Here is a 12,785-nt window from a genome sequence, read left to right on the forward strand (position 1 = left end):
GTTTGACATTGTATTCTTAACGTGTTTCAATTGATCACAGGAGGTCTGTGTCCTGGGTCCAGTGATCCCTGTATGGAGAAGCCGTGTCCTGGGGACATGCAGTGTGTGGGGTACGAAGCTAGTCGAAGACCATTCATCTGCCAGTGCCCACCAGGGAAGCTCGGAGAATGTTCAGGTGCAGATTCCATCAAAAGAGTAACCAGGAAATACTTAAAATTGTAATTTTTATATAAGTGCTGTCAATGTATCATAATACGGAGAATTGCTATTGAAGTCAATGGGAGTTGTGTATGCACAACACCTCTCAGAATCTGGTCTCACTCCGTTTACTTAAGAGTGTTGTAAGAAATGCTGGTTGTGTATACCTGATTCTGCATCTACAAACAAAACTCTCATTGACCTGAATCTGATCAGGATGGTGCCCCAAATCAGTAAAACATGGGACTTTTGAGCAGATAGTTCTTTCTAGAGAACTGCTATCACTGGATAGTGCCCTGCTAGCGGCAAAGCACTTTGGGATCCTTTAGGAGACATATGATATTAATTCAAGGTTTTACTTGTTGTTAACATTCATTACGTTTGTAATTTTTGTGATAAAAATACCATGCTGTCTTGAAAAGAACGTTTCAGGAATCTTGTACGTTTTATTCAGCTTATGTTAACTACCAAGGTACTAGGGTCTTGATGCAAAGTCAAGCAGACCATTTCCATTGACTTCAATGGGCTTTCAGTAGGACTCATAGTGAGAAATATCCTGATGCTAACAGAGGGTACAAATTCACCAGCACATTCTGATTTCTGGTGCTCTGCTAGAGCTAAATCCTTCTCACCTTACACCTGCCAGTAGTTCCAAGGAAGTCAATAAGGTTTCTTGTCTGAGAATGGTGAGTTGGATTTTCCCCCTTACATGAAATTATTCTCCCCAAATCCTGTGGTGTGTGGTTTGCAATGGAGACACATTTTTAATCAGTCAAAGGTGAGTTTTATTTTAAAGTTTCTTCTTTGTTAGCTACCTATATTCTCTTATTAACTTCATTTGCAATATATATCTTCTCAAAACGGCTATTTCAGGGCACACTTCCCTTAGCTTTGCTGGGAATAGTTACATCAAATACCGGGTTTCTGAAAATAGCAAGAAAGAAGAATTCAAGCTGGCTCTGCGTCTGCGAACCTTGCAAAGCAATGGGATTATAATGTACACCAGAGCAAATCCCTGTATAATTCTGAAGGTAATTGAAATGTTATCTTTCCTGCACTTATTTTCCTGATTATATGTTTTCTCATTGGCTCTTGCTTTGGGGAATGTTGTTCTCATTTCAGCTGTGAGTTGAGAAGATGAAGATTGATCTGTTTCATGGTAACAGGGAAAAGCAGCAATTTCAACAAAAACAAAAAACAAAAAAGCAGCTTGATATGCATTGCAGTAGTAGTGTTCTTTGAATATGGACCATTGGGTGCTGTATCTTATATGACCATTGTATGTGACTAGGCGCAAGAGTTGATCTACTTGAGATGTAAGACCTGGCCGTTCAGATGATTGTGTATTCTAAACCACACTTGTTTTTCCTTTGCATCTGTGTGATTGGAAAATGTGCCTTCATACCGCTGCATTTCAAAAACAACATTCTTTTTTTTTAAAAAAAAAAAGCTGCCCTGCTTGTATGAGGTGGCTTATCGAATCTGTGAGTTATGATTGTTCTTCTAGGCGGCGGGGGGGTAGGTGGAGACTCCTGTTATATTGAATGAAGTCTCTATGACTTGACTCTTTGCTGAACAGCCTAAAAAGTGGTTCTGTGGAAGGCCATCTTTAGCCCATTTCAGGCTTAGACTCGTAAGCCACTTGTGAAAATGGGATTTGGCTCCTAAATCTCTTAAGCACCTTTGAAAAATTGGCGCTATCTGTAAAATGGGTGTTGTGAGGATAAATGCATTAAAGATTGTGAGCCACTCAAATACTATAGTAATGCCGGTCATATGCGTATCTGAGATTGATAGACTAGACAGAGGTCTCTAAATGTGAGACTGTTATTCAGAAGTTTTGAGTACTGCTTTCAATTAAGTTAAATCTGACGAGATATTTCAAAGAAGGGGATGATGGATTGATCCTGCAGTGTGCAGAGCTCTCTGGCCCTATCCAACAAAGCACTGAACTGTTTTCTTATTCTCAGGCACATGAAGTCGTTGAGACTATACACGTGCGAAGTTTTAAGCACATGCTTAGGTGCTTTGCTGGATCAGAGCCAGAGGGCTCAGCACTTCACAGAATCAAACCCTAAATGAGGGTAGAAAATGGACCAATATTGATGCTACCAATTTAGGGCTTTGTGTGAAACTCTCTTGAGGCCAGAGATATATTTAGGGCATATTGTACCATTGGTTTGGAAATAAGCTTTCGTCACCACCACAGATATCTACTGAAAAATTGATAGCACAATATGGTCTTTAATGTTTAAATGACCAGCTTAATTTTGGAAGCTCATACATTTATGATAACTCGGGGGATGGAAATGCTTCATAATCGTAACACAGGGTCCTTCTTCACTGAATAATCAATTTAGTTGAACAAACTGCATGTCTACCATCCTGTTCAAAGCTTTTAGTTATAGTACTTTGATATAATAGGGGTGTTTTTATTTTGTTGTTTCAAATGCAGCAATTTATCCATTGATTTAGAGGGGTCAGCCATTCTAAAAGTAAATTCTTTCAGATGTATGCTTCCTGATTTTAAGCTGTTGGAGCAAAATGAGATGTCATTCTTTGCCTTTTCCCTAGGAATGATTACACATGCAAAGAACTGCATCACACGTTCCTTTCTCTCATGTAACATCTATCAGTGAAAAGTAATAAGGTTAACCAAGATTAGGCCCTTTTGGATGAGAATCCTCATTTAAGTTCCACTTGTTTTATAAAATCAAAGAGATTGAAAAATAAAGACTGATTTTCCTGTCATGCAATAAACATAACTGTTGAATGGTATACGGCGATCTTATATTTTTTAGTCTAGGCAGTCAGTGTGAAACTTTGCATAGCTTAGTTAAGTGAATTTTACACATTTTAATGTATTACTACATCACGGTATGCAGGATAAGAGTGAAGCGTGGGTGTGATCCCAGGTGTTTCTAGAGTTGAAGCAAGTAATATTTCAGTATTAAATATACCATTTTACAGACATGAACCTGAAATGTAATCCCACTAACAAAATATTTCCCTAGATAGATCAGGAGGCATCATGTTGTATCCATGGTATGTGATTGTAGATGGACTATGGAAGCCTAAGGTGATGTCAGAAGAACCATTTGATCATTTTATTACCTGTCTTGATGAACTGATCCAAGTCCCTCTGCCAGGCTAATATTTTAATGTAATTTACAATATTCATTTTGCTCATTTTGCTTATTGAATGAAACAATTGAAACATACCAAATTGCATCACCTTTTAGAAGCATCTCTCTGCCTATGTCACATATTTCGTGAGTTTTATATATTTGTATGCTAGGGCACATACATGTGTCCAAATAGAGTAACTCCTCACTTAACGTTGTAGTTATGTTCCTGAAAAATGCGACTTTAAGCAAAACGGTGTTAAGCGAATCCAATTTCCACATAAGAATTAATGTACATGAGGGGGTTAGGTTCTAGGGAATTTTTTTTCGCCAGACAAAAGACTATATTATATATGTACAGAAACACACAGTATAAGTTTTAAACAAACAATTTAATACTGGTACACGATGATGATTGTGAAGCTTGGTTGAGGTGAAGGAGTCAGAAGGTGGAAGAGGGTGGGATATTTCCCAGGGAATGCCTTACTGTTAAATGATGAACTAGCAATTGTCTGAGCCCTCAAGAGTTAACTCTCACACTCTACAAGGCAGCAGGAATGGAGGGAGGGGAGACAGCATCGCAGACAGAGACACATACTGTGTTGTGAGAGAGAGAAATGCGCATTTCCCTTTTAAGTACACTGCCTTGTTAATTAGATAAGCAGCTTGCTGAGACAGCTGCTGGGAAGCTCCCTCTGTCCTGAGCCCTGTCGTGTGCCCCCCCTGCTCTATAGAAGATGGGATGAGCGGGGTGCAGGAGCAGGGGGGAGGGGAACACCCTGACATTAGCTCCCCTCTTCCTCCCCTCCCCCCCCACAGCAAGCAGGAGGCAGAGGGCAGGAGCAGCACATGGCAGTGGGGGGAGGGACAGCTGCAATTGCTAGCCTGTTGGGCAGCTGCTGCACAGGGAACCTGTGGGATGGGGGAGCTGATAGGGGGGCTGCCGGTCCACCCTGGTTCCAAGCCCCCACCAGCTAGCTGCAATGGGCTGCTCTTCCTGCAAGCAGTGGACAAAGCAGGCAGCTGCCAAACAACATTAGAAAGGAGCATTGCACAACTTTAAACAAGCCTGTTCCCTAATTGATCAGCAACGTAACAACGAAACAATGTTAACTGGGACAACTTTAAGTGAGGAGTTACTTTATATATTTATGTTACAGCCCATGCAGCTGTAAGGAGAGAGTCCATAAGGTAAGATGTGTTCTGAGGTAGGAAGCACTCAGCTGTTCATGAATTACCAGTTTAAAGAAACACTGGCTGCCCTGCAGTGAATCTATGGCATCATTCTTTAATTTAATCAGAGCGGGTCTCCACTGAGGTGCCATGGACTGTACTACCACAGGATGGGGCAGTTTACACCTCGCTGTATGTGCAAAAATAGCACTGGAGGCTCTGTTCTGAGCTGAAGTCCCAGACCAGCAAACCGTTAGCCATTCAATTTAGGTCCAAAGGCGTAAAAGCTATTTGCATGGGAATCTGCAGAACCTGACTTAAGCATCAGCTTTTAATTCTATGCGTCCGATGAAGTGGGCTGAAGCCCACAAAAGCTTATGCTCAAATAAATTTGTTAGTCTCTAAGGTGCCACAAGCACTTCTGTTCTTTTTGCGGATACAGACTAACACGGCTGCTACTCTGAAACCAGCTTTTAATTCGATTTTCTTAACATTTGCTAGCATTTACCACCTTCAGACAAAATTTTAGCTTTGTTTCCCATATCTCTCAATGCACTACCAAAAATTAGATTGTATCTTGACAGCCTGCCCTAAGGAAGGGGCAGCACCTTGCTTCACTACCCCAGAGAAAGACCAGAGGTGAATTGTGACTTAATGAGCAACAATTTCTCCTTTACTCAGTGCCTGCTCTGGGAGAAGCAGTAACTTGCTTTGCCTGTTTTTGTGGAGCAGTTTATTCCTCCCTGTGTGTCTGTCCAGCTTCTGTAGCCAGCAAGTAGGTTGGGTGGGGCCAGGCCTCCTCCTGCTCTCAGCCCCCCTCACTCTCTTACTCATATCATGTAGCTCCTGCTTTGCGTACTGCAGCTGAAGTCACAGTTTGAGCAGGACACCTTGCTTCCCTTGTAGACCACATTAAGGGCTGTAACTGTCTGTGTGTTTGTCTTTCTTAAGTACTTTATGGTCCCCATCCCTGTTGTATCTGAGCATCTCACAATCTTTAATGTATTTAATGTTGGGCTATATCCCCATTTCCCAGATTGAAAACTGAGGCACCAAGGTCACACAGGAAATCTGTAGCAGAGCAGGGACATAACGTAAGAACAATCATACAAAGTCTTACCAATGGTCCAGCTAGCCCAGTATCCTGTCTTCTGACAGTGACCAATGCCAAGTTCCCCAGCGGGAATGAACAGAACAGGTCATCATCAAGTGATCCATCTCTTGTCATCCATTCCCAGCTCCTGGCAGCTAGAGATTTAGGACACCCAGAGCATGGGGTTGCATCCCTGATCATCTTGGCTAATAGCCATTGATGGACCTGTCCTCCATCAACGTATTTAATTCTTTTTTTAATCCAGTTGTACTTTTGGCCTTCACAACATCCTCTGACAGTGAGTTCCTAGTGATTGTGCATTGTGTGAAGTAGTTATTTCTTCTGTTTGTTTTAATTTCATTGGGTAACCCCTGGTTCTTATGTTATGTGCAAGGATAAATAATACTTCCTTATTCTCTCTCTTCACACCATTCATGATTTTATAGACCTCTATCATATCCCCCCTTAGTTGTCTCTTTTCCAAGCTGAAAAGTCCCATTCTTTTTAATCTCTCCTCATATAGAAGCTGTTCCCTATCCCTAATCCCCTCTTATCTCAGGACAGCTTGCTTTGCTTAAAAGCCTTTGGTGAGGGACCTTGTCAAAGGTTTGTGGAAGTCCAAGTAATTATATCCACTAGATCCCTCTTATCCACAAGTTTTCTGACCTTCTCAAAGAATTCTAATAGATTGGCGAGGCATGATTTATCTTTACGAAAGATGTATTGTCTCTTCCCCAACAAATCGTGTTCATCTGTGTGTCTGATAATTCTGTCCTTTCAAACAGTTTCTCTGGTACTGAAGTTATGCTTACCGGCCTCTAATTGCCAGGATCGCCCCTGGAGTATTGTTTAAAAATTGGCATTGACTTATATCAGTCATCTGGTACAGAGGCTGATATAAGTGACAGGTTACATGCCACAGTCAGCAATTCTACAATATTATATCTGAGTTCCTTCAGAACTCTTTGGTGAATACTTTCTGGTCCTGGTAACTTATAACTGTTTTAGTTATCAGTTTGTTACCGGTAACATAAATGCAAGTCTCCCAAGTCCTAGGTTAGAGCCATAACCCCTGGACAATCCTTGCTCTCTTGAATTTCATGTGTTTTTCATTTAATGAAATTAACATGAGATTTCAGAGCATACAGAGGAGCTGTAATATTTAATAAACATATGAATGGAGAAGATGAAACAGATGACAAAGAAAGGAAAGAGAAGATAAAGCTACAAGAGAAGATATGTAAAGCATTTTTAAACTCAAGATCCTTTAAAATATTGTCTCCAAGATAAAAACTGTGTCATGTTTGTCCCAAGAGTGTGTGTACGGTGCTGTATTTAGATGGATAATTGGAAAAACATGTTACGTGGATACCGGTAAAAGGCATGTCAATAATGGACCTTTCAGGGTATAATGAGCCTTATGGGAGTTTTATGCAGGAGAATAGACTCCACAGTAAGCGAAATAAAAGCCTTTAGGGAAAGAACTGTATTTACCGCTGCTGTAATGGCTACTTTTCAAAGCACCTCTTCCCTCCCGTCCCTCCCTGCCCCCCCCCCCCCCCCCCTGGCCCTTGTATTTTGTATTTAGACCATGTCAGGCCAAGCTTTCAAACCGCCTGTCTAAACTGCTCCTACAAAATTGGAGTGTTTATTTGTTGCGTGGGGAAAAATAAACTGCCGCTTCTTAATTTAAAAACAACAACTGTAGTTTCTGGGGCCATCTTGATGATGAAAAGATTCCTCTTCAATTGATAGCTTAATAAGCCAGCTTTTAATTTAAAGTAGTTGTTGACGGCCAGTTTTTAAGCCCTCTGAGATAAGACTTTGAAAGGAAGGTGAATCCAGATTTACTTTTATACACACGTCTCAGCCTTTTCCTTTATTGAGCTTTGGGAATAGACGGTAACAGCTTAGATTTCTAAACTCTTATCAGTTAAGTTTGTTGTGTTAGAAACATTTCCAATTTTCTTTAGTTCCATTTCCAATTTTCTTCAGTTCTTTAGTTCAGACACCTACAGGTTTGTCTGGTCAAGGCCTTTTAAATAAAGGGTTGTTCATGATAAACTCATAAGGCCAAATCCTTCCCCTTGTCCTCTGACCATTTCATCTGCCAGGCACCACTCCTGCATGTAAAGCAGCTGAAGAGAGTCCCTATGTGGTATGCAAGTGGCTTAGCCAGCTCTGCGCCCCATCCTCTGAGTGCTGGGCAGTGGAACAGCCTCTTTAGAGCCATTGTCCCCTAGCATGAATTGGAGCAGGCCCATTCAAACTTACAACCAGTCCAAATCTGGCCAATCTCAGGATCAGAAGCCGTGAGTGGTGGGGCATAAGGTCTTATGGAAGTTGGCCGTAGCTGAAAATTCAGCCCATGCACTTGTCCCAGATATTTTACCTAGATTTCCAAAGCCAGCAAAGTGGGAAAAAAATGAATGTCAAGGAGTGGGGAAATGTCCAGGAATGTGTTAGCTTTAATATTTTATTGGACTTTTGTGCAAACTCAAGTGCAGATGAAAGTAAAAAACTAAAGTACCTTCTAGAACCAAGCAATGCACAGACAGAGACAGACACATTTCAGTGAGTGTATCTGGTGGCTAGAGTGAGCTGGGGATCACTGCCTCCTGCGCACCCCCCACCTCTTTTACTGATCAGAGGAAACTATTTCCCTTTCGCTGTTGCACAACATCCCATTGCCAACTACGCCATCTGTAAACATGCGGAAATGTTTAGTTATTTGTAGTCATTCTGCGGTTGGCTCCAGTCCCTGGAAGCTGCTCCGGTTCCATCTTCTCCTGTTATCTAGCAGTAGCTACTAGTAGAGGCAGGTAGGCTGGCACTTCTTTCTTGTTTCCAACAGTCTCCGTGTTCTTCTTCTAATGATAGGCCTGTTGACCCAAGGAGGTGGAGCCAGCAACCTGTGACTTGCCAGCTCTCTGGTATGTGCTGCACAGACCATGGCTTGAGACCCTGTAGAGCAGGTGATCTGGAGTCAGCGCTCTTGGTTTCTATACTCAACTCTGCCATGGTTTGCATTTTGACCTTTGGCATCCCAGTTAACTATTCTTCCTCAGTTTACCCAGGTGTAAAATAGATATAATGGGCTAGATATATGGACCAGCTACAGCCTGGGTAGATGCCAGCTTCCACCAGTGTAAATTGACACAAAGAGTCCTCTTAGCAGAATGTCTGCTGCATGGAATGCTGTGGAAGTATACAGTGTCTATACGTTACGTGGGAGATAAACACTGGAACAGAGCTGTCCCAAAATGGAGCTGGTGAGGGTAAATACTGCTTAGAGAATGTGATAAAGCATATTGAGTCACAGTGCAGAGGCTATTCAAAATAAAACTGCAAAGCATACAGTAAGGACCTGCAGAAACCACCAAACTTATTTTCACCAGTAACCTAATCTAGATCTGAACACTGGTCTCTAGGGCTAAAAGAGTAAGTGCACCATCCTCATTCTGCCAACTGTATGTTTCATCCCTGATGCTACATCAGTTAAGGCCTGAAGGCTGTTTTCCTTTCATTGTGCTACACTACAGCTGAAAGCTGAGACATCTCTATTACAGGTGCCCACTTTGTATGACTTTTAAGGGAAGAAGTAGTTATGGCAGCAGTTAAATCAGAGGCTGGGTTGTCATTTGTATCACCATGCTCCAGATGAGATGGTAGCGTGTCCTCACAGCAAAAAGATTGTGCCTCTGAAGGACAGCATTTAGTAAGAAATAAAAGTAAAACAGTTACAAAGCTTTTAAAAGTGTGTGGATCCAATGAATGTGTTAGCACATCAAGGGAAATATTTCCCAAATCTGTCAGGCATTTTAAAGTTCCTCATGGTCCTCACTCAGAACCTTTGGATAAACAGCTAATCAGGGAAGCCAATCTTTGTGCTCTGGATTTGAGGGACCAAGAACTTCACCTTCCCCACAATGCTGCCAAGCTTCAAGTTCAGGAAAACTCAAGCATAGGTTTCCACTTGTCAGTATTTATGTACGTGCACTGGCCCTCCCCACAATTTTCAGTGGATTGTATGTTCACAACCCCTCCTATGTAGGGAAGTGCAAACTCTGATTTACGGATGGAGAACTGAGGCATAGGGTGGATCAAGTGACTTCCGCAATAGCATACGAGGAGTCTGAGGCAGGAATTAAACCCAGGTCTCTTGAATTCTAGTCCAGTTTCCTCTCTACACTAGACTCTCTTTCCTAACCAGCACCTACATTCCTCTGCCACCAGCCCAACAAGGAGCATGAGGAACAGTAATAATCACCACCACCATCAATAAATCCCCAGCTGCCTCTAGAGGAAGAGGGAGGAAATAGACTCAGGTGTGACCTTTACGTTGTGGTGATGATGTTGTTTAAATTAAAGGCTCAGACACCACAGTGATGAGCTCAGTACAAATATGAGGGAAGTTAAGAAAGTAGAAGCTCTCAGGCAGTTCTCTCATTTTCTGAGTGGAAGCTGGAGTGCAGAGAAGTAAACTCCACAGGTCATAACTGACCCCTGGTTAATCAGGATTCCACTGTTTGTTGATAGAGGGGAATGACCTTGTGACATGAGGAAAAACAACAAAAATACTGCTCCTTCGTGAAAGCTACAGGGATGCAGAAACCTGCCGCCCAGCTAATGTAAACACCATTAAACCTATTTGTATGTATTAGCACCTAGCATCCCCTGCTGAGATTGGAGCTCCATTGTCCTAAGCACAGGGAATGTACAGTGCAAGACAGTCCTTGCCCCAAAAGCTTCCAGTCTAAACAGACAAGATATTCACATGATGGGAGCAGGGCTGATGCAAGGATGTTTCAAGCTCTAGGAGAAACTTCCACCTTGCGCCCCCCCCCACATCCCACCCTGAGGCATCCCCCCCCCCCCGCGGCAGCTGCCCCCTCTGCCCTGAGGCGCCCCCCCCGCCCCAGCTCACCCCTGCTCTGCACACGAGCACCGCGAGCACGCCATGGCCGCTTCACTTCTCCCGCCTCTCAGGCTTGAGGCGCCTAAGCTGATTGGTGCCGCAAGCCTGGGAGGTGGGAGAAGTGAAGCAGCCATAGCGTGCTCGGGGAGGAGGTGGGGCAGGGGTGAGCTGGGGCGGGGAGTTCCCCTGCGTGCTGTCTCCCCCATTACTTACTGCACGCGGCCCTCCCCGCGCTACCCTACCCGAGCTCCCTCCGCCTAAATGCCGGCAGCGACTGGGGCGGCCAAAGATCCGGCCGCCGCAGTCGCTGCTGAAGAAAATGGCGCCCCCCAAATCCCAGCACCCTAGGCGACCACCTAGGTTGCCTAAAGGTTGCACCAGCCCTAGATGGGAGAGGAAACAGGCACAGAAAGATGAAGTGACTTGCCCAAAGTCACATGAGAGAGCTGGGAATAGATGCCAGGTGTCCCAGCCCAGTGCCTTATCCCTTAGATTACACCGTCACGCTCTCTCTCCTGTAGTGTGAAACTTATTTATGTTGTTACCGCTGTGTCTGTGTGTTGTTGTGAATGGTTGCTACAATATACCACAGTATTCGTGTGAAGTATCAGACCAGTTTTAAGGACACACATTAAGGAAGTGTTGTAAAACCAATATTTTAAGCAGTTTGGTTTTTGCTTTTACCCTCACAGATCATGGATGGCAAATTGTGGTTCCAGTTAGACTGTGGAAGTGGCCCGGGAATCCTGGGAATTTCTGGCAGGACTGTTAATGATGGGAACTGGCACTCGGTCTTCCTGGAGCTCAATCGGAATTTCACAAGTTTATCACTTGATGACAGTTACGTGGAGCGGCGCAAAGCTCCCCTCTACTTCCAGACTCTGAGTACAGATAGCTCTGTCTACTTTGGAGCCCTGGTGCAAGTGGATAATGTCCGAAGCCTGACTGACAAGAGGACAACCCAGGTCTTGAGTGGTTTTCAGGGCTGCCTGGATTCTGTTATCCTGAATAACAATGAACTGCCGCTCCAAAACAAGCGCAGCAGCTTTGCAGAAGTGGTTGGCCTGACTGAATTAAAGCTTGGCTGCGTTCTGTACCCTGATGCATGTGAGAGGAATCCTTGCCAGAACGGAGGGAGCTGTACTAGTTTGCCATCTGGTGGTAAATGTCTTTAATTCCATTTTACTTTTTTTGCAGGGGAGGCAATGTCTGTGTGTCTCATTCAGTCTATTGCAGTGCTGTATCTGTGTTAGTCCCAGGATGTTGAGAGACAAGGTGGGTGAGGTAATATCTTTTATTAGGTCAACTTCTGTTGGTGAGAGAGACAAGCTGTCATGCTACACAGAGCTGAAGAAGAGCTCGAAAGCTTGCCTCTTTCACCAACAGAAATTGGTCCCATAAAAGATTTTACCTTATCCACCTTGTCTCTCATTCAGTCTATGTCACAAGTCTTTCAATGCAGAAAGACGTTGGGAAAGTCTCATAAACTCTATAAAAGCTTTGAAGGTTTGGCAAAGTCTATAAAAGCTGCCAGCTTCATAAACAACAACTAAATGGCACTCACCCATTCTCACTGTATTAGTATTCAAGGAGGAGATTGTATTTTACTAGGTGTTACTATAATCCTATTTATGTAGATACCAATAGCATAACAATTACTGAGGTGCTCAGCTGAGGCTTTCAAAATCCATTTACAGCAACAGAGGTTGCAAACAAAAATGGTGGTACCTAATATCCATCACAGATTGCACAGTATGGTTGTACTTCTCTATATAAACCGGAACAGATTGTTACTTAGACTTCCACAACGCCGTCATCCATTTTTGAGTACATATCTATATATTAAATTGTGAGTCTGTAGTGTTATAAAACTGCAGACAAAGCCCATGTGCATTAGAGTCCCGGGGGAACTGAACTCTTCTGGGTCTTGGTAACGAGGCAACGCAATTGTTTTGACTCACACCTGTATTGGAGGTGACTGTTCCTGTCTTGACAGCTTGTGTGAAGTGGGTTTCGTAGCAAATTCCCAACGAGCAGGTGCCCAAATCATATAAAACACTGGTATGATTGGGCTGTCCTGTCAGTGAGAGTGTTGAATGGGTGTGGAGACAAATTTACCTCCTTGTTGCTAAGGCTAGGCCCTCCCGGTCAGAGTTCGCAGCGCATAAATGAGGAAGTTTTTTTTTCTGCCATGCACAATTCAGTGCTTTGTTTTCCATATCTGTCAGGTTAGGTTGGCGCCTCTATGCACGCATCTTCTGTGGCCTTACAAAATCCC

The 12,785-nt window shown here is 43.3% G+C and overlaps 1 protein-coding gene across 1 annotated transcript in view; it reads left to right on the plus strand.

The window, feature by feature from the left end:
• The window catches only part of FAT3 (FAT atypical cadherin 3), a 485,653-nt gene that overhangs the window by 436,965 nt on the left and 35,903 nt on the right, over positions 1 to 12,785 (plus strand). Inside the window, 3 exon segments of the mRNA XM_030559193.1 lie at positions 41 to 175; positions 1,072 to 1,229; positions 11,200 to 11,668. Coding sequence (XP_030415053.1) covers positions 41 to 175; positions 1,072 to 1,229; positions 11,200 to 11,668 — 762 coding nt within the window.

The sequence above is a fragment of the Gopherus evgoodei genome, chromosome 1 (assembly GCF_007399415.2).
Source record: "Gopherus evgoodei ecotype Sinaloan lineage chromosome 1, rGopEvg1_v1.p, whole genome shotgun sequence".
Taxonomy (NCBI): domain Eukaryota; kingdom Metazoa; phylum Chordata; order Testudines; family Testudinidae; genus Gopherus; species Gopherus evgoodei.